Source organism: Taurulus bubalis (genome assembly GCF_910589615.1).
Source record: "Taurulus bubalis genome assembly, chromosome: 8".
Taxonomy (NCBI): domain Eukaryota; kingdom Metazoa; phylum Chordata; class Actinopteri; order Perciformes; family Cottidae; genus Taurulus; species Taurulus bubalis.
This window is the reverse complement of record NC_136596.1, coordinates 17,553,365-17,576,022: the sequence shown is the minus strand read 5'-3', so window position 1 is coordinate 17,576,022 and position 22,658 is coordinate 17,553,365. Positions and strand designations below refer to the sequence as shown.

The 22,658-nt window shown below is 41.7% G+C and overlaps 1 protein-coding gene across 1 annotated transcript; it reads left to right on the top strand.

Annotated features, from left to right (window-relative positions):
- Window positions 1–4,295: 4,295 nt before the first annotated feature.
- On the top strand, window positions 4,296–22,603 carry msi1b (musashi RNA binding protein 1b). The gene is made up of 15 exons (XM_079222825.1): window positions 4,296–4,409; window positions 4,690–4,730; window positions 5,244–5,325; window positions 5,471–5,555; window positions 10,930–10,971; window positions 12,886–12,978; window positions 15,988–16,036; window positions 16,516–16,598; window positions 16,685–16,802; window positions 17,654–17,734; window positions 18,911–18,967; window positions 19,329–19,391; window positions 19,755–19,909; window positions 20,739–20,784; window positions 20,871–22,603. Exons 1-14 carry the CDS (start codon window positions 4,351–4,353, stop codon window positions 20,778–20,780), a joined length of 1,050 nt encoding a protein of 349 aa, XP_079078951.1. The 5' UTR covers window positions 4,296–4,350; the 3' UTR covers window positions 20,781–20,784; window positions 20,871–22,603.
- Window positions 22,604–22,658: the final 55 nt, after the last annotated feature.

The window sequence follows — 22,658 nt, the reverse complement described above, 5'->3', positions numbered from 1 at the left end:
GGCACAGACCAACATTAGATTGACTGAGCAAAAATATGACTTGATCTATCCTACGCACCACTAGGGAGCGCTGTCGTGTCATGTTTACATCTGAACGGCCCAGTTTCAGTGTCCCTATATCAAAGTTACTAAAGTTAGTGCCTGTTGAGTGCACACAGTGTTTCTTCAATCACTTTGTAAGAGAACAGCAGTGAGACCGCTTTATAGTTTGATTTAATTTGGGTTATTAGTTTGCGTGTGTGCATATTTATTTGTGTATGCAGGTTGGAGGTATATGTATGTACGTGTGTGTGTGTGTGTGTGTGTGTGTGTGTGTGTGTGTGTGTGTGTGTGTGTGTGTGTGTGTGTGTGTGGCAGTGGTGGAAGAAGTACACAGATCCTTTGCTTAAGTCAAATTAAAATGACCAATACCACAAGGTAAAAATAGTCCACAGTAAGGAAAAGTCCTGTATTTAATCTTAAGTAAAAAGCATTATCAGCCAGATTTACAGTATTTAAAAGTAAAGGTTCAACAGAAAATTAGCCCTATGACTGACACATTGTTGTATATCATATTAAACTGTAATAATTAGTGTGTGAATAGAATGTTGTTCTTGGAGACGGTTAAAGTAGAGCTTCTTTTAACTACTTTATATGCAGTCGGGTAGTTAAGTCCAATTGTTTCCATCCTAGAGGTCAGGCCATCTCCAAAGGGTCACAAGACAAATTAGGGGGTGTTGCTTGATTAGTGTGATAGGAAGGATAAATAATAAAGTGCTGTGATACTAATCTGTACACCATTTATTTTGTATCTAAGTTTTTACCACTTTTGTCCTCAAACAGTTAATTAAATGAAACCATGTGAGAAGTTTACAGGTAAAGTATTTGGGAGAACTGATAACTCAGTAACATGTGAAATGTGTCGAGAGGCCCCATCTTTACAACTAACAGCTTATTATATGGGGTCACAAGCTAAGAGGGAAAAAGACATGACTGCTATTACCACTATGTTATTTTACGGCCCATTTGCTCACCTGTTGATATTTTAACTATGTTTATCTCACTGTCTTATCTTTGTTACCACTCATCTCCACAAAAACACATTTTCTTTCACTTCCATGGTTTAAAGGACCAAGCGGTCCAAATGTCACAGAATGCAACTATAATATCAATGTTGTGCAGTTCATGTTGGTTATTGTTTTTAAAGACTACCTGACTATTCTTTTAGAATAAGGCACTGGGAGTATGTATGTTGGCATTTCTTTCAACTTCCCCCACAGGTGGTAACAAACTCAGAACTTTCTTCTTTAACTTTACATAGACTTCTCTGAATCAGCCTGTTTGATTTCCAAATTCATGATCTCTTTGTCTTTGATCCCCTCCCACCCCCTCTTGTTTTTTCTCAAAGAAAGTTGGCAGGAATGATAAGTTGGAAGTGGACTGGTAAGTAAAGAGGGCAAACTGAATGGGAGAAAACCTTTGAGAGTTAATGTAGTCCTTTATCTTTTCTCTCTCTTTCAGTGTAAAACACTCAATTTTTTCTGCCTGGATCACCTTATACCATTCTCAGGTTCAGCCTATCAGCACCTTTTTGTGTAGAGCTCTTGTTACCCAACCCCACCCTTGGGAAGATGGCATTATACTGTATTTGGAAGCGTAACAGAGCTCCCTCTATCTCCCTGAGACATGCCACTGACCTGTAATTAAGTCCCATTGTACTATTCAGAGGAAACTCCTCACCAAAACGGACAGAGGGCAATGTGTGTGGATTTCCAACAGCTCAGATACGGCTGTGACTAATGCTCCTCCACACAAGCTGGGTTTATCGAAATGGGCCACATGCAAGCACACATGAGGACTTGCATTTTCCTTCTCCAGAGAACTCAAAGCTATGTTGATTGATAATGAGATACAATCCACAGTGTCCATCTCTCATTAGTGAGACATTGCTGGCTGCCTCTGCCTGTGTTCTCGTCGCTAGCTCTCTCTCTCGCTCTCTCTCTCTCTCTTTCTCTCTTTCTCTCCCTTAGCCGAGTGCCCTTCCCTCTACCCCAGCCCCATCCCCACCATTCAACCCCATTGATCATGCATGCAGAAATTTAACACACCCCTTAATTCCTGTCCAAATAGCCCCTGTCCCACTTCCAGAGCTTCATCTTCTCATCTGCAGAGGATAGAGTGTGCAGGCAGGACACTGGCTGCAGCACTCAGTGAAACTGTGTTAGTGAGGACAATCATGAATCTAAATCTGTGCCCAAACATCCTGGGTTACACACCCTGAGCTTGTGGTGTTGCCCTGAACATGATCGTGTTACAGGTATGTGTGTATTTTGGAGACATAACCAGCACTGTAAGTGTGTTGCACTGTCAGTATACTCAAAAATATCCAGACTTTCCAAAGTTTGCACCAAACCCTGAGCCTCAGGTAGGCCAGCAGCCATTTTACACTCACCGTAAGTCAAAGTGGTTGTTTTATTTGTGTTGCTCAAGCCATTGATTGGCCTTAACGTTTGTTAGCAGGTCACATGTTGAGTCAGTGTTGAGAAGATTAGCTGGGGCTGGCTTTGGTACTAATTAGATACTTAAACCCCGGCAGTGAATGAGCACACAGCACACAAACCTCCTGTTATACACCACATGGCATAAGCCGGTTTGCAATATGGAAGGTGTATTAAGACAGAGGGACACATTGTTGGGGATGATGATAGCTTCAAAGCAGAACACGGGTATGAATCAACACTGCATCGACATTCACTTAAAGTTACTGAACAAAATGCCCATTGGTGAATTGGAACAGTAATGTTTGTGAAGTTATAGATCAGTTATTATCAGTAATGAATGAAGGTTGAAAAATCCAACAATAAATAACACACCATAAATTGTTATTCAAGCACCTCAGACACACTACAAGCGCCTGTGGGTATATCAAAAGAGAAGTATGACTTTATGTTGACTTCATTTGATTAAAGCTTGCTACTGGAATTTAGGCTTAATAAGTATTTTCTTAACTAACTGTTGGCAAATAGTTGTGAAACTGATTCACTTTGTGGCCGGACTAACTTTTCATGAGCACGGTAAGCACAACACATTTCAAGATAGGCTTACAACATTTCCTGTTATAAGAAAAGTAGTGTCTGTGGTTTTTTGATTGAATTGATAGCATATAATATTACTATCCTGACAATATATACAAGTTGGATGTACATGTTGTGTGCAAGACTGTTTAGGCCTTTATTACGAAGACAGATTAGTTATTGTAACTGTAAATTGTGCCTGTAACACTTTATCCTATTTAGGATCGAAATTGCATCAAGTTAATCAAAATCAGCCAGAATGTGACAGGAAGTTATGAGATTCTGCCTTCATACAAAAGGCTTCATGTTTGAAAATTAAGTACACAGGGTTTAGTTACGAACCTCTGGATATCATGATCTGTTTTAAATTACTTGGCTTTTATTTTACATCGTATAACTGTTTAGAAAGTGAGGTGTTTCCTTTATAGCTCTCTGTGAATAACATTTTTATCATTATAAAAAGCTACGTTTTAAATTACACCTTACCATGAAGATATTTAGTTAATATCAAATATTTAGAATTTTTTTTGCGTGTTTTAATGTTTTAAATTAGATTGATTGGCTTCTTTTTTTTTTTTTTTAAACACTTTACAGGCTAACTCAGAGTAGGCCTCACATAAATCTGCAACTCTGACATTAAATTAAATTATGTGCTTTCCTTGTTCTATAAACCCATCCCAAAGACTGTCAATGTAAGACATTTAAAGTTTTAAGACATTTTTATTTAGAGAGCAGGACTAAAGGTTCATCCAAGGAAAGACTGTGATCACTCGGAGCAGAAAATACAAAACAAGCAAGTTGTCCTAGATCTATTATTCAGCTAATTGGAGCTGTCTGTATGCCTTGGTTGGATATGGTATTGTTTAAGTTAGCTACTTTCAGCTAAAGAGTGCTCAACAGTGACATTTAACTTGTATGTAAACTCACACAGTTCTTTGAAATATGTGCAAGTAGACCTACTGCACATCACTGCTTCTGACAGCCCGAAAGGTCGCCTCTCTGTAAAACACGCCACTGGACTTTTATTTTGGAAGGGTGCAGCGGAAGCGGCGCGGTTGGCAGCTGCAGCCTTGACGCCGGGGCCGCGTGCCTCGGTGGTGTGGGATGAGAGAGAGACAGCAGCGGGATTGACTGACTGGAGGAGGAGGTGGAGTCTGTCCCAGCCTGCATCTGGCCCGCTCCCCTCTCTGTCACCCCGGGCCAAACCCGCCCAGCTCCTCTCACTCAATCTGTTCTCCCGCACGGCTCGGCTCGGACACACGCAGCTCTCACTCACAACACACAGCGAGGACCCGGAATGGAGACGGAAGGGAGCCAGATCAGCCTGTCCACCACGGACTCCCCTCACGACCCCTGGTAACGAAAAAAAACTAACTTTAAAGAAACTCTCTTCCCGACATCTGCTCAGGAACAAACCGGGCATTCTGCAAAGAGGGACTCTGGTCTGCAGCCAGACTCACACACCTCCACACAGAGCCTCCATCTAAAACCAGGAATTATACACTCTCAAAATACGTCTTTACACTTTAAAAACCTCAATACCAAATTGGTTTGACTATAATCTATAAATATGAAAAACCTGAATCCTCCTTTTATCAATATGCAAATAATTATGTGTTCTCTCTTTTTTCCACAGCAAAATGTTCATAGGTGGACTCAGCTGGCAAACAACACAAGGTAAATCTGTTTCCACTACTTCCTCTCATAATAATGACACTATCTGTCTTTAAAACTCCTGGCATGGATCAGATGGCGCTAATGGAAACTTATTTTAAAAGCTGTATTTATTAATATTCCTGCTTGCTTACATTGGATTTGTTTATTTATTTTCCCTTTTTGAGTATGAATCCTACTCCAGAATGAATGCACCCATTCAGAACTACCATAGAATGAATGAGGGATTCTTAAAAGCTCTTTAGAAAGGTGGAAATCGGATTATATAATGCAATAAAATGATAGGTTTTTGTTGGAATTATTGATAATTTTTCATAAAGTTTTGACTTTAGTTTGACTGATTTTAATCAAAAAAAATAATCATCTTTGGTGAGAGAAATCTCAGCCGAGTGAAAAAGTTTGAATCTCTGTAGCCAAACTCCTTTGCTGATTTGATTTCTAAAAAGTCGCCATTTCTTGTTAACCTCTTGATTCATGAATTAACGTGTGTTCTCTCCACCTTGTTTGGGTTTCCAGAGGGTTTGAAGGAGTACTTCTGCAAGTACGGCGAGGTGAAGGAGTGTATGGTGATGCGAGATCCGGTTACTAAGCGCTCGAGGTGAGGGAACTGTGAGGCCGGCTTCTGCGCCGGAGCTGAAAGTTTATCTGACCTCTGTGATTCCTCTCTGCTCATAACGTATCATTGCATGTCCCCATCAGTTTCTGTGTCATTAATACCTTCCCCCCCTCCCTGATGTCTGCAGAGGGTTTGGATTCGTCACCTTTGTTGATCAAGCCGGCGTGGATAAAGTTTTGGCCCAAACCAGGCACGAGTTGGACTCAAAAACAGTGAGTTCTCTGTATTTACTAATCCCATTGCTCAGTGTTTGATTAGTGGATTTTGCAATAATCCGCTGGAGAAGTGTATCATTGCCGCATTTTTTTGTATGTTTACTGAGGTTCCCCTATGCCGATGTTTTTCTCAACCCAAGTCTGTGTCCGCTGCCACAACTCAGATGGGAGCACTTTACATGATTGAGTCAGTAGTCGACAGTGGAGACACATGGGAGAATGTGCTCTGTCTTCACTCTGCAGCCAAACGGGCAGGAAAATGTCACCCAGTGTCAATTTCCATAGAAACAAGGGGAGCCGGACATGGTTGCTCTCACTGACCATTTTTTATTTGGTTTCGAGCAAGAGGGAACTAAAACTTTCTTTCTGCTTTTTTTTTTTTTGTCCCTGTCCCAAGGCGTATAATTCTCCCCCCCCCCCCCCCAAAAAAAGTTTCTCAATGGAACCAGAAGTGCAACCTGAAACCATCAAGGTGTAAAAGCAGAAAACATACTCCTCCCATCTTCCTGTTGAAAAATAAAACTGTGAATATAGTGATGTTGAAGCCAGGCCTTTCACCTATGTGGATTGTAACTTAAAATTCATTAATCGCCTGTGTTGCAGTGTGTGTGATTGTGTGCATGTGTGTGTGCCTTTTTGTCAGTAATGAATGTGGGTCGGACTGGGAACAATGTGGCCCGTTGGTCGCCATAGGGACCACTGCCCCCGCCTCTCTCCTCTGTGTGAGTGGGGATGGCTGCTGGTTAGTCACTGTATTGAAATGAGGGGAGGCTATTTCTTCTTTCCCCTTTTGTGCTCCGAGCGATGCACCTTCTCAAATCTTTAGAGAATAAGTGGAGGTGCCGAAGAAAGAAAGAAAGAAAGAAAAAAGAAGGAAAAAAGAAGGGAAGGAACCCGTTATTTGCTGTAGAAAGTTGCAGGGAAACTAGAAATGTTTGTTATGATGAATCCTAAATTAAGGAGGGTGGAATTTGTTTGAAGGAGAAGTCAAACAGAATGTATTTTTTGGTATTCTTTTGGTTTCCCCAGTGCCCTAATGCTATAGTGTCACTCACAGGCACAACAGCTATGACAAGTAGCGGCATCATGGTTGGACGCCACTAACTCGCCATGGGGTTTGTTTCCATAGTGACCCCCCCCCCTCCCTCCTCCCTCCCCTACACAGTTGAAGAATGGTTCTGTCACAGAAGAAAAGAAAAAGGAAGATAACAATGCACATAATTTACAATCATTTCTTGGTTATCAGAAATCAAGACGGCATAAGCAGTCACAGATAGCAGAGGTCATGATACTGACGGTTCATCCTCACATCGCCTCGCCAAGCAACTTATGATTTATGGAAGAGGTGATGATGATTCCCACCTTTTTTTATTTTAATTTCTCCTCTTAACCTTTGCATGCGTTGACTGTGCGTAGCCTCGTGGGCCGCGGCGGGGCCCCTTGTGGCTGAGTTGGGTGTGTCGGTGGCGTTCGGCGGGGGCTGTGGCAGCCTCAGAGAATGTGTGTTTGGTGTGGAGAGGGCTCAGTGATCAGCCACAGGGGTTGGATGGTGAGTAGAGTAGGCCTTTTTAGACTGCTCACCCTGCCCCCTTCTACCTCTCCCGCATGCTAACAGGTTATCCTGTTAGAGAGGGGAGAGAAAAGTTCTCCAGTGGCAACAGAAAGAATGTGCCATGCTGTGACCGACTGAACCGCTCCGGCACTGGAATTAACAGAGCTTTGCACGGCCCAGAGGCTGAAGAGCAAATACAGTGCTGCAGAGGAATTTATTGGTACTTATTGTGTTGAAGGACAGATGCGGCCCGGTTTTGACCAGTTTAGGAAGGCAGGTTTTTACTGTGATTTATGTTACTGCTGCTCTGTTAGCTGCCCCTCTGGATGCCCTTCCAGCTTCCTGCTATCTGTAAAGTTAGTGACGGCCGGTGCAAACTGCACCTTTTGTGAGACAAAGTTTCCTTTCACTTGCAGCTCCAAGGTGCACAGCGGAGAGGTTTACAACGAAGTCACAGAGCTCTTTGCAGAGTTGCATCAGGCATATGTGTGGCCCCCGTTAACCGTTTCCATGCTGACCTGAGTGGAAAGAAGAGGGGGTAGGCAGGATAACCCCATCTGTGATTAGTATGGCTCTCCTAACTAATAGGATTGCAGTCAACAAGCTTGAGTTGTTCCTCAGAGATGTTGAGCGCTGCCCAATCGGCATGTTGCGTTAAGTGTGTTTCCAGCTCAGGCTGTGACAGGCAGTGCGCTCGGCTAACTGTTGCATGGCCGGCATGTAGTTGGTCAAAGGGGATTGCCCTGATTTCATAAACCTCTCTTGGAATTACATTCAGCTTCATCCCTGTTACCTTGTTGTGAGTGTGGAGGGGTTATGCCTCTGACATCTTCACGTCTCTCTATAAAGAAAGTGTTTGTTTTTTTTAAGTTAAATGTTTTATGACATAAATGTTATTGAATATAAATTTGTGTCTGTCCCCCCGCCAAAAAAAAGTTGAATTACCTCAATTTAAATTCTCAAAATGTGTGTGTGTATATATATATATATTTATATATATATATATATATATATATATATATATATATATTTATATATATATATATTGCTACATCACAAAAAAAGTAAATCTCAGCGCACTAAAGTTTCAGGTTTCCACACTCGTGTAATTTACATACTGAGCTATGAAATATATAATATATTTAATATAATTCGTTCTAGCTAATCTCACAACCTGGGTAAATAACCATCTGCAACTAAATACCACAAGAGGAAAGCTGTTTTTTTTCATGTAATGTATGTGAACCAACCCTTCAGTGGAAAGGATTAAAATGTATTACCACGTCCTGGATCTTAAATGTATTCTCCTTTTATCCGCAGTTACCCAGCAGTGCGTTCAGACCAGGACGTAGTCAGAACCTGGTCCACTGTCTGAAGGAGGTTGTAATGAGAAAACATCACCAATGGATGTTGATATTAGAACATACAGTTCATTTGATGTCAACTTCAGCTGTCAGACTAGTTATGATGGCACAAATCATGCTTGTACGTAAACTTTTCAAAGTCAGGTTTTGGGTCAGTACAACGAGAAGTCGTCCCTCATCAGAGGATCGTGAAAACAGTCTTTTAGTGTCAAACATCCTGCCAAAGTAACAATTTTTGTTGAGCGGAGGGGGATTTTATACACATCTCATGACTATGCTATGATCAACTTTTTTTTCCTCCACAAAACAAAATGATTTTAGCCACTTTATGTCTTTAATGTCCACTATTTCATCCCCACGGATGTGCTGTGTGCTGCCATTTGTTTGATTTTGTGTGTGTCTGTTTGTTTTTGAATGTGCACAGGAGTGTTGGACATCAGGAGGGTTGGTGACCGGAGGTGACTATCAGAGTAGTCTAGCCACCATAGAAACTAAACAGTAGACTCTGCATCTGATCCTCCAGTCTTAGCCTATAGTCTTCTCACTCTGCTCTCTAGAACAAAGAAAAAAAAGAAGAAAACATACGGTGATGTCGACTCTTACTCAAGTAGAAACAACACTGTCTGGTAAACGCATGTTGTTTACCATAGAGGCTCTAGCTCTCTACTGTAGTTCAACTCTACCCTCTCATGGTTGCGGACTAATCTTTGCGCTGTGCTGTCTCACCATCTGTTAGTGTAACAGCAGTACAGTGTGGAGTAGTCTAGTTGTTCTCTAGATCTATTAGACCAGTATAGACTAATATAGAGATCTCAAATTCCAATTTTATAGCCTGTCTATTATTGCATCCTCATAGCATGGTGTGGTTCTCTGTCCAATCTTAACCTTGGTGACCTTCAGTGGTCTCGACCATATTATGTATACATTTCTACTGTTTGTGTTTGTAGTTTTAGGATAGAGATTAATATCAAAACGACTAAGCTGGTGCTTTTTCCTGGGTGTAAACGTAACGAGCTGCAGGGCAGAGGACGATCTGGATCACCTAAAAGAAAGCGTGCAGGAGGATGAATGGTCCCTGTTGTTGTCATCACTTCCGTCCAAAGCCGAGGGAGGCAAAAACAAACAAACAAACAAACACAAACAAACAAACAAAATTGGGTGGATATTGTCGTCTTGTGGTTTGGGTGACAGCTCCCTTTTCTCTGTTCCCGTCTTCCTCTCCCTCCTTGGTGCGCTCCCTCTTTTTCGGACACGCTTGTCCTCCCTCCCGGGCTCTCCTCGCCGAGGTGAGGCGTGTTTGTGATTGTAGTGCCCGTGTGAGATTCCAGGAGATCACATGTCACATGAGAGTGACGAGAGAGGCAGGAGTTCACAGGACATTCCCAGGCATTCCACCTGAGCACAGCTGCACACACACACACACACACACACACACACACACACACACACACACACACACACACACACACACACACACACACACACACACACACACACACACATCCTTGTTTTTATGCTAATATATGTGTGTGATCGTATTCCAGATTAAACATCACAAACAGATGTACAGTAAATTCTATGGAGATAGGATGTTTTAGATGACACCTAAAGTAGTTCTGGTTTTATTTGCCCAGGTTTTGGGTATCTGTCATTTAGATTTTCTTTCCATAAACAATGTTGCAGTTACTTTGGATGTATCACAGACCTCTGCTTTCTACCGAATGAACAGTTCCCATGAAAACTATTGACAGCATGTTTTGTGGCTCATCAAGAGCAACATTGTTCCTGAAAAGAAGTGTTTAAATGTAGTTTGTATTGACTAATCTCTCAACCTGGGTAAATAAAAGCAAAACCAAAGGCAATTAAATACCACAAAAGGAAAGCAGATTTTTTTTTAAATGTAATTTCTATAAACTAATCTTTCAGTAGAAATTATTAAAATGTATTATCATGTCCTGGATCTTAAATGTATTCTCCTTTATCCGCCATCTACCGCTACATCGATGTCAAAGTACACACATGCACACACACACATCAGCAATTGACAGCAGTGCGTTCAGACCAGGACGTAGTCAGAACCTGGTCCACTGTCTGAAGCAGGTTATAATGAGAAAACAGCACCAATGGGTGTTGATTTGAGAACATACTGTTAATTTGATGTCAACTTCATCCAGATTTTTCTTCACAATTATAAATGGTGTCATTCTGTTTTCCAGCACAGTGAGGCCCGATAAAAATGATCCTTAAAAAGATTGTTGCTTTGATTTAGGATAAGTGAATTATGCATGGAATAATAACATGGATGTATTGCACCTTCATCGATGAGTCGTTAGAGAATGAAAGCTGAGGCTGTGACGTCAGACAACACCACAGGAAGGCGACAGGTTGCTGTGTCATCTGTATCATGACACAACGCTAACCAGTCCTCTCTATTTTTCTGTATTCTCTCCCGCAGATCGATCCTAAGGTTGCGTTCCCTCGCAGAGCTCAGCCTAAGGTGAGTCAAAGCGTCTCCCTGTGTTGGTTTCACGTGCATTGTTTCCAGCAGGCGTCTCTTAGCGTCGCTAATGCCTCGTAATCTGATGAACATGAGCAGCGCTGACATCACTGAACTGTTATGTGATCGTGTGTTCAGAAAAAAGTTCACAACTTTAGAGACACTCATTGTTTTTGAAACCCACCTAAACGTCGGTGTTGTGTTTCAAGTATGCTGTGTCCTGATCTTAACCAACATTCACAACAACATCGTAACATAAAGGATACCTTAGTGAGGCAAACCGCATGAGGTAATACTGGTAGTGCTACTTTATATATCGATATTGTGGAATTAGGCTCAGGATCGTCTTAGATTTTTAATATCGTAATATGGCATAAGGGTTGTCTTATCCTGGTTTTGAAAGCTGCATTACAGTAAATTGAGGTATTTTCTGAACTCACCAGACTGCTGTAGCTGTTCCATTATTTGCCTATTACTGACGATTATCTATCAAAACTTAAATTGTGTAAATATTTTAGTCAACCCTTCAACCCATCTTTGCAATATCGTTATCGCGGTATTTGGTCAAAAATATTGTGATATTTGATTTTCTCCATGTTGACCAGCCCTACTTACAAAATTAACACAACCAATTTGCAGAAATGTCTGCGTCATAGGTTGTTGCATTGGCTCTGGTGACCCATTCATGTGATGTATGTACAAGGATAAATTATAACATTAACTTTACATGAAAGACCAACATAAATTGCTGAATGTACTTTTGATGGACAGTATAGTTCCATAATGCAGTGCACAATGAAAATTAAATTGAAAGTGGCCTTTGCACACAGTGCAAAAATAAATGAAGTTAAAGAAATTACTTGCTAAATGTATGTATTTTAATTTGAAATTTGTAATAATGTTGTAATATCACAGTTTGGCTTACATTAATACAACAATTGAGTTATATGCTGTAAGAAACTGGTTTCTGTAATTGCATTATACTGTATATTGTGTCGTGTTAGCAAATTTGAATGGTTGTCAGGCACACGTCCAGTGTTAATGCTTGTAAATCTAACACACAACCCGCTTCCTTGTGTTGGATTCCTAACTATATTTTAAGAAAATTCCATCCACTCGCAGTGAACTAACAACAATATATGTTACACTTAGAGTGTAAACCTATAACAGCACATATTTTTAGGCCCTGAATGAAACCTGTGCAGTGAGATGCTGCTTGTCTTTCTCTTTCTGTGACTGACTGAGCAAGCTCATTTTGCTATGAAAGAAGGGGAAAGTGATGCAAAATGTCCAAAATAATTAAAGTGTTTACGGCACCCAGGATTTGCTTTGAGTCCATCGCAGGAAACATTGCTTTTTATTCAGTGCAGAGTTTTTTGTTATCCTGTTTGGGCCTCAAGTGAAAGTGTTAAACCGTCCTCAGAGTGAAACAGTGTTTAGTAATGACCCCCACAAACCTGACTAATAAAGCAAAATTATGTTATATAATATAATCATGAATATGTGTGTGTTTATATTAAATATAACTACGATTGGTCAAAGTTTAAAATAACAAATACAAAATCCACAACGTTTTTATTGTCTTTTCGCAAGTTTAAGTTCCACTGAAAGTTTTCTGCTATATTTCTCATTTAACTCAGCTTTTAATGAGATAATAATGACTATTAGGGGCAGCAGTAAGGATAGCACTTATTTTTTGTAATGTAGTAACAATTACAGTAAAAGGATTAAAAAAAACATTTTACACTAATAATACAATTAATTGAGTGGTTTATAATTGTATTGTTGACAAAAAGTAATTTTAAGCCATGCCTTTTTAAAGCGCCATCTTGGTAGATATATCATTGAACAAAAAATGTACAAGATGATCAGTCAGAATAAATAAATGTGTTCATGTCTTTCCTCTTCTTACAGTTAGTGACTCGAACCAAGAAGATCTTTGTGGGAGGCCTGTCAGTGAACACAACCATCGAGGACGTGAAACAGTACTTTGACCAGTTTGGGAAGGTGAGAGATATTTTCGGAGTGTTAAAGTTGTTGGGATGTCACAATGTAGTGGAAGTGTTTGACATGTAAATAAGGATTACTGATTTCAGTTTTAATGTCTTGTTGGTATTTGTGCAGAAACAAATCAACAGTTTAGAAACACGAAGCACAACATCCCACCAGCTCAGCCGAGGCTGATTCACCACAATGTCTCTGAGAAAAACTTCACTTGGAGTGGAGCGACCGCCTTGAAGTGAAGGGGTTACTGTGAGGATGAGGAGGAGGAGGAGGAGGAGGAGGAGGGCGAGAAAGGAGGGAGAGAAAACGCTTGTAGAGGGTAGGAAGGGAAAAATAACGAGGCTGGGAGGCTCCGGGAGCAGCAGGCGAAGTTAGGGGGGACTTGAAGAGGGAGCCGAGAGAAGGGAGGGGGGAGAAAAGTTTTGTAGTGAGTGTGTGGTGATGGTGAGGAAGGAGGAGGGATTATCAGAATCTGAATTAATCTGATGTAACAGCTGCTCCTACCCACAACCCCCTCCTGGCCCGTTACCGTGGTGACCTGCCTTGCCCATTGTCCCCAAGTAATTCTGTGGGTAAGGGGGTTTTGTTCTGATGGAGGAGGGACGAGGTGGTGTTTGGGGGTGTTAGCATGAGTGTGTGTGAGTTGGGCGGGGGTCAACTCAGTAGTTTAGTACCAATACATTTAGGTCGACTAACGCGAAAAAACCTGCCTTCATTCAGCCTTCATTTATGCATTTGTCTGTGTTTTTTAAATATTTGTTTATAAAGTTTTGTCCAAGTTCTTGGATATTCTGAAGACTCTGACAGAAATGAGGCAAAGAATAGATGATGGGCTGACAAAGGCACCGACAAGAGGGAGGGCCTGATTGAGAGAGGTTTGCGGAGGGAAGAGAGGGAGCTGGGGCAAAGATGGAGTTTTAAGGGGGTTTACAGGGGCCATTATGCCGCTTACAAAGCTAGACAAATATTTTGTTAGTTTGTCCAGAAGTTATCTGCATACTGGACGTTTCTGGACTCCTCTAAACGGGTATTCAAATGGGAAACTGACCATCAATGAAATGTGCCATGTGAGATTTGGTTGATCTTGTGCAAAACTAATGTGACAAAACAAAACATCATATCAACTTTTTCAGCAAAGCACAATCTGCACCTCGAGCCCTCAAAACTTTTCAAAGTCAAACATTCTCAACAGTCTCCGTTTTAGCCACTGCGTTTCCAACTGCGTAGCACTTTATTTTCAATGCCAAAGGTTTGGCCTTGAGTTTCCCTGTGCTCCCTCCTCAATCATAACGTCTAGATGAATTTTGCCGAGAGAGATATCGAGGGGATGGATGGTGAAATGTAGGCTCCAGCCATCCATGGAAGTTCCTGATTAGACTGCCTCACTGGACCTTTTGTGTCCCGTCCTGGTGAGGACAAAGGAGCGCGGAGAGGGATGGGCAGGGGATAACAGGGAAGATGAGAGGAGGAGAAAAAAAAGGATAAGAGGGAATATTGTCCGCCGGTACGCCATTAAAATATGCAGTGTTTAAAATATCGAGCAATGAAGTGCAATTAACTCAGTGTGCGGTGCTAAACTGGAACTGCAGGTGTTGTTGTGATGCTTTGATTGCATGTGCCAGAGAAATTGTGTGTTCTTGTTGGGATTGCCAAGGTTCCTGTATGTTTGACTTCTTAACTCTCGCTCTCTGAACAATGGATTGTTTGAAAATGTGTCAATCTGAGGAGTTTCTACTGTCGGGCGTCTTGAATAAAAGTGTCAGCTCAATGGCAAAAATAAAGAGTGTTCTTGCCGAGATGCAAGTGCACTCTGTTGCATGCGCTGAGCAAATGTCAGTCTGGAAGGAAGCAGTGACTTGAGAGGCATCAGAGTAACAGGTCCCCTTTCACACTGACACTCCTCACTCACCTTTGACCTTTCTGTAGGCAAACTGCCCTTAGGGGTCCACACGCACACACTCACAGTGTGCTGTCTGACTATGTGACTATGACAAATTATTCAGTGGCCTATATCCAGTAAACTTATTATAGACTGGGAGCACAGATTAATTTACCAAATGTTTATTTGGACCTGTGTGTGCAGACTGGAGTATAAACATGTCAGCTTTTTACAAGAGAGAAGGGGGGAAACAGCAGAAGAGTAGGTCAACTTGGACATTAGAAACTCACTCTGTTTGTGTGTGTGTAGAATAGACACCTGTGTCTTTGCTCTATAAAGGGAGGCCGGTCCGGAGGGAAAGGTCAAAGGGAGAAGAGGAGGAGGAATTATAGCTGACTGTGCCAACAAACAAAGCCTCCAGGCCTCTTTGTTCTCCCTCTCCTTTTGTCTCTTCTTTCTCCTCCCTTTCCACTTTGACCCAATCTTTTTTTTTTCTTTCCCTCTCTTACAGGACTCTCTGTGCTCTCTTTCACCATATCTCCACCTGTCGCTATTCCTCTCGCTATCAGCTCTCCCCTCTCATCGAGTGTCCACCTGCCCACAGGATTCACCTTTCTGCTAACGACTGGCTCCATTTTTTTCAGAGTTTCTCTCTTTGCGGCCCACTTTGTCTCCCTGGCACTCTCCCACTATTCATAAAGCATATTTGATGTTGGCTCGAGCTCTTTTATATGGACTTTTTGTACAGTTGCCATGGGAATGCCAAACTTTGGAGGGGAGAAAGGCAGCGGATTATGGGCTCTCTGTGAGAAGGATTGTGACCGGGGCAGTTTAGCAGCAAATACGACTTCCAACTTTTCATGCCACCCATTATGTCTGTTAGTCATATACAGCACCAGGGCTGGTTGTACTCCATGTATTCATATGTTCCTGCCTTTTCCCCCTCTGCCTCCTTTCTGTAACCTGTCGCTCGTCTCCAGTCCTCTCCCTCCCTCCGTCCCTCCTTCCCCCTCCTTTCTGTCCATCTGTTGCTGAGCCTCCCTGCAGAACTTGAGAAGGGCTGAGGTCAGGCAATATGCTGCGTGGCAAGAGAGAGAGCGCCACTTAAAAAACTGTTGCTTGTCTTCCCCCAGGTTGACGATGCCATGCTCATGTTCGACAAGACCACCAACAGACACAGAGGTGAGACAAACTGACCCATTTCCATGTCCGTTCAATCCCTACATCGCTCCTCGTCTTCGATGGTTTACTACTCTTCCTCCGGTCCTTCCAGGGTATCTATTGATCACCCTCCACCCCCCACGGGCCTCCTTCCTGTGGGCTGAGCTGGAGGAGACGAACAGGGCTAGTCTAATTAGCCAGTCCGTTAATCTGGATCAGGATAAAGCCTCCTTAAGCACCTCCTCCCCACCCTGGGACTGATCGATTATGACAGCCTACCAGCTTTGCCTGGGCCTTCTGGCCAGGAAGGGAGGGAAAAAAGGATGAGTGCAAAGTAGCAGCATTGGAAGGGGGGGAAGGGGGCAAATGTGTTAAGCGGCTATTACAGCACTGATTACTGTAGACTATTAGCCTTGCGGCTGCACAAAAAAAGCCTACTGTCTATCTCCCCCATACTGTGTGAAAAGTTCTTACTCATGAACTTGCCTTGTCCTCTCCAGGGTTTGGCTTTGTGACGTTTGAGAACGAGGATGTGGTGGAAAAAGTCTGCGAAATCCATTTCCACGAGATCAACAACAAAATGGTCAGCAGCTCGATTTGTGGAAGACTCTAGTATCAGCTTGTTATGTAGAAACTAGAAGTAATGATTTGTGTTTTGCATGGAAACAGGTGGAGTGTAAGAAAGCTCAGCCCAAAGAGGTGATGTCCCCCACGGGCTCAGCCAGGGGGCGCTCTCGTGTGATGCCCTATGGAATGGATGCCTTCATGCTGGGCATTGGCATGCTAGGTAAGGTGGTATTGATCAGGACAGGAAGGATGTGGCAGCGTACATGAACATGACAATAAGTAGTCTTGCACTAAGATCGCAGCTGTCTGAAAGGTCACATGGCGCCTCATGGGGAGAAAGCTGACCACTAAACTGGTCGCAACTCTCCACCATGCAGCCTTGATTACTGAGACCTCAGACTTTAGAAATAGCAGAAAAACAAGCCTCCTGCGTCGTAGAAACGGTTTACTAATGTGAATATGCAGGGAAATTCTTGGAAATCAAAATGTTTCACCTCAAGCTGACTAGTACTCCTCATGACGGGTAAACTGAATCGCAGGTGTAAAAATAGTGGAATGGCCCTTTAATAATTCTGATCTCCTTGTGGACGTTATCCTCTACTGTGGTGCCAACCCATTAACAGATCTTAACACTGGTCAGAACCTGTTCATGCATCTGAAGCTAAATTTACCAATGCTGCCACCTGCTGTTCAATCTGACAACAGAATTTTTTCTCTCCAGCATCTCAGTGCTTTGATTAGACACTGCAGATTAAGGGACATGCCACCACATGTACACAACAAATACAACAATATTGAATTAGTTTTGGTATCTGTGGGTGCTCATAACAGATAACACTATTATTATGATTTGTCTGAACGTTGTTCTGAGGTCGGTTATCCAGGCGTCGGTGTGTTGTTTCTAAAGAAAATCTCTGAATAGTGTGCACTGCTCAGTCCTTTCCTTGTGAATAAATCCATACTATAGGTGTATACTATCACCCACCTGCATGTCACAAACTGTATAATGCTTTACTGTTAGGGGGCAGTACATCCACACACCTGTTGTTAACAGGGATTTTATTTCTACAGGTTATCCAGGCTTCCAGACAGCCACCTACACCAGTCGGAGCTATGCTGGCATCACTCCTGGATATACCTACCAGTTCCCTGGTAATCACAGCACACTTCTGCTCCTGATACACTATTTAGTTAGTATTACGCTCGCATGTGCAAGTGTTCAGGTTTTCACACAAAAGTAAATATCTTGTAGAGTTTGGCTCAGTGGTCACCTATCATACAATGAAAGTTCATTGGAACACACATATACACACGTGATCATTCACTACATTTAGGGATAGAAGGGAATGAAAGTTGTTTTCGTTGTAGTTAAATAATCTTGAATTACTTTCTGTTGGTTGCTGAAGGATTTTACACAAATTATGATGTGAAGAAAATATTTTTCTAAGCTACCAAGGACCACCTATGTTCTGTGTGGGGCCCCTGCTCATTTAACAGGAGTCTACAGCCATGCCAGTAGCGTTGTGTGGCTGTACTTAGGCACAGCGGTGCTTTGAGCTAATATTTACACGGTTCACCATTATAGTTTTGCATGATAGAAAAGCCAGAGATCGTCTCCTCGTGAGACCTTACATGTGTAGCAAATATCACAGCAATCCATCTAATAGTTGCAGCATTGCTACATATGTCTTAAATGTGTGAGCAGCAGGTGAACATGCTTCAATGAAAGGATAGTTTTGGTATAAATAATCCCCTGACCTGATACATTAACTTCAACCAGTTTCGTGTGTTGTTAACCAGACAGTAGATACATTGTCACAAATACAAACATGTTTCCATAGAAGCATGTGAAACACTGTGAGTGTAAATGGCTGCTTGTAAATATCAGGGAGTGGAATTGTGTTTGTGCGCGTGTGTTAGCATGGCGGTGTATTTCACTTGAGTGTATGAAGTTAATCTAGGGGTTACTCTCACAATTAGGGGTTTTGCATATTGATGAAGTCAAAGCTCACTCTTGGATTGAAGTAAAATTGTTGTAACATTTGCTGTATTTCTTGCTATTTAATACTGATTTTAATACCACTATATTGAAAGCATTCTTCCCTCCTTTAACTCCTGTTTGCATCCCCCAAACCTTGTGTGTTCCAATATGTGCTCGCCATTCCTCCTGTCGTCGCCTCGGAGGGGTTTCCCTGTGTGTGTGTGTGTGTGTGTGTGTGTGTGTGTGTGTGTGTGTGTGTGTGTGTGTGTGTGTGTGTGTGTGTGTGTGTGTGTGTTTTCCGTGGTGGTGGTGTGTGTCTCAACAGCACTCTGATGTTTCTGTTTTAGAGTTCCACTTAGAGAGGACTCCCCTTCTGACTTCACCCCACCCCCCTGAGCTCACAGGTCAGTCAGTCACTCCTCTGAACTTTACAAGCAGCATGTTGTCAGTCTGCTACACTCTTGGGTTTGCATGTTTGTGTTTGTCAGTCCTCCTCGGTCTCTATCTGAAGGCAGGATTGCTGACAGTAATGAGGAAGGTTTTTATTTATAAGCTCCCTGCAGTGACTTCCTCGACCCCTCTGTCTTTGTTTTGTTTTATCATCAGCAATACTCTCATTGACAGTTTTTACTTCTATGTCTGCCTTCATTGAAATTATCAGAAAGTTCCTGGGGTCACTGCAGAGAGACTTTAAATTGTTATTAGTTCATTTATCTGTGTTTGCACACTAAAACATTTAAGCTGGATCTTCTCTTGTCTCTTTAGCCATTCCTCTGACAGCATATGGATCCATGGCAGCAGCAGCGGCAGCAGCAGCAGTAGTTAGAGGTATGCACATTAAAAAGGCCTTACTTTTTTTCTGATCATTGCAATGCTACCATGGGAAATTAAAGGGACCGGCTTCTCAATATACAGAATTCCGACAGAACTCGAAATCAGAAACAGTTTTGTTTCCGAATAAGTTTAAGAAAAAGTCAAATCACTGTCCTTAAAATCAAAACAATGAGTTGAAAGTTGCCAAATAAATGCTCCATAAAGCAGATGGGAACTCCATAGTTAGGGGATAACTTTCCACACCTCGTGGAGTCATTGGCTCCATTGTTATTATAAAAATATCGATAACAGACACTCAATATGATCTTTCGCATCTATAGAAAATCTAAAAGTTGTTGTTTTTATTTTTGCTTCTAGGCTCCAACCAGTCTCGCTCAGGTGGATTTTTAGGCACGAGCAGCCCGGGGCCAATGGCGGACATTTATGGGACAGCCAGTCAGGAGTCGGCTGTCAGCAGTTACCTCAGTGCTGCAAGCCCCTCCCCAAACGCTGGATTCGGCCACAGTCTGGGGGTAAGATGTCCTCTCTACTGATTACTTTACAGTATATCACTAGTTTCTGTCCTCGTTCCTTATCATAACCTAATGCTTGAGGTCATGTGACTGTTGCAGTCAATACAATTACAAGTATGTTTATATCCAAATGTATAAAATGTGAGGGAACAAGAATACATAATCAAAAGAAGGCTTTGTTAATCTGGTACATCATTTCATGTTGTCGCTGCATTCCCTCTAATATCTAATGGAAAGTACTTTAAACATGTTTTGGGAAATATATGTTCGCTTTCTTGCTGAGAGTTAGATGAAAAGACTGATACCACTCTCATGTCTGCCCATAAAAGTGAATCTGCATCCAGCAACTGGTTAGCTTAGTTTAGCATAAAGGCCGAAAACAGGGTGAAACAGCTCGCCTAGCTCTGTACAAGGGTAAAACTATTTTCTTCTAACTCTCTGCAAGAAAGCAAATAACTTGTATTTACTAGCAGTGCTGTGAAGTAGCTGGCATTGGTACTGATGTTTAATCCACTATGATGTCAATAATACAACAACGGCAATATTTATTTGAAAAATCTGTTTCCAATTACCGCTCTGCTCATCTTTAGCAATACATTTTCCACCAATTTAGTAATATTTTGGGTGTTTTTGCTTTTTCAAATTTGTGATATTTTTTTTTTTGAGGGCCATCATGACTCGGGATGTGTGCAGCTATTCTTTCTAACAAAACCCTGCACCAGCTCACTTTTCACCTAATTCCCATCTTCATCCTGAAAGAAGGAAATAAGTTGAAGTTAAAGTCTGAGAACAACTCGTGAACTTGAAACTTGTCTGCCTGCTCCCACAGGGCCCTTTGATCGCCACGGCCTTCACCAACGGCTATCACTGAGACTGTAAGTCGTCATCTTGTTTAGCCTAACATATAAGACTGTTTCATTTGGACTCACCTGTGAGTAACCCAGGTGGTTTTTGTTTTCAGTGCAGAGATGTAGACCGTGAGCTGGAAGGTGTCGAAGCAGCTTTGGAGCTGATCTGGCTGGTCTCTGTCCAGTCCACCTCTCTGGCTGGGACAGCGTAACCTTCACCTCTCCACCCTGGTATCAGCCTCAACCCAGCCCACCCTATTGACGCCTCACTTAACTCCCCCCACTCAAAATGAAGAGAACGTTCATGAAAGCAGCAAAAAAGTTTATGACTACATGTAATCGCAACACATAAGATGCTGTATTTTTTCTCTCTCTCTTGTCATGTTTCACCATGCTGTTTTGTTGTTGTTGTGGTGGCTGTGTGTTTCTTTATCTGTTTTGGCTGTGTTTTATTGGTTTATTTGACCTCTGAACCTGATCTTATCTGAGATAAGAGGAGAAAAATCTCCAGGGGAAGATTGTTTGAAGGTCTGGAGCTGTAATTTGTACTGAAAAACTGTATATTTGTCACTAGTTCATACTGAATTTTAACAAAACATTTGTGATTAATACTATTTCTTGAAAATGTGTCACAAAGTGTATATCTTGGTAGGTTTTTAACAAAAAATTGTTACACTAATAATGGTCAGACGACAAAGGTCATTAGTCACAGTTACGTAGGCCTACATGAGCTGTAAAATTTTGTAAAATATTGTAAATATGACTGGTTTCTTGGGGGGGCTCAGCTAATGTTTGTGTGTGGGAGGTGGGAGGCTAATAAGATTGCTTCTTTCATCAATTGGTATGTGTCGGAAAGCTTGATTGTTACGTATCATAGTTTCACATGGAGGATGTCAAGAACATGTCAGTATGTTTGTCGGTGAATATTAGACCAGCCACATACTGTATTCCTCACCAGGCATTTTCTACAGGATGTCTCATTTGATTCTGTTGCTGCATTAAAAACTGCCTCAGAGTTGAAACACTTTGAGTTCAGGGGAGAGAGGCTGAGTCTGGAACAACACTTTACTTTTGGGGATATATGGGTGTGAGTAAAAAAAAAAAAAAACATGCTGTTTTCTTACTTTGTCATATTGTTGTTTGAACTGTGATTTTCAATATGCTATGATTGTTTGAGAAGGAAAATGAAGGAGTAGTGTGCAGCAGCAGTCATGCTCAGTTAACACTGTTGTGACTGATCTGCTCTGCAGGTTGCGTTGATGTTTGCGTGAGCGTGTCATATGGTTTTCTACACATTGGTTTCCAATGTGCCATGTGCTGGGGGGGAGGGGGGATGATACCTCAGTTGCAAATGTGAAATTTTAACTGACTTTTTTATTATTACATTAACATCTATGTCAAAGTGAGGATTGTTGAACCTATTAGAAAGGTGTTTTTTCCAACAAGAAAGGGGAGGAGGTCTTATTAACTCTTGTTTACCTGTCAACCCTCCGCACCCCCAATCCATCACTGCATATCCACTGGAGGTCACAGACTGTAGCAATGTGACAGCTATTTTTAGACCAAAACAATTATGTTCAGAGCTACTAGGACGTTGCACTGGCCAATCACGATACATGTTTTTTCCTTTGAATGTTAGCTTAAGAACAAAGCACTCTTCATCTACAAAGTACCAGGTTTTAAATTTTGATACACTTGCTCACACTGTTGTGGCCTACCATGGTAGGTCATAATTTGATGCTGTTTTCACTGAAAAATAACAATCTTGTCAACACTGTAACATTTTCTGATTTTCTTTTTCCTGTCATGTTTATTCCTTTGAAAAAAACCTTTTTAAAATTCCTAATAAATTATTTTAAAACATTCCATATATGTGTACTGTACCTTTTTTGCACTTAATG

Excerpts from the sequence above, each read along its gene's own strand:
- msi1b (XM_079222825.1), top strand. The coding sequence starts at position 4,351 with ATGGAGACGGAAGGGAGCCAGATCAGCCTGTCCACCACGGACTCCCCT. Across the intron at positions 12,979-15,987 it reads ACTTTGACCAGTTTGGGAAG|GTTGACGATGCCATGCTCAT; the intron begins GTGAGAGATATT and ends GTCTTCCCCCAG. Across the intron at positions 16,803-17,653 it reads GCTGGGCATTGGCATGCTAG|GTTATCCAGGCTTCCAGACA; the intron begins GTAAGGTGGTAT and ends TTATTTCTACAG.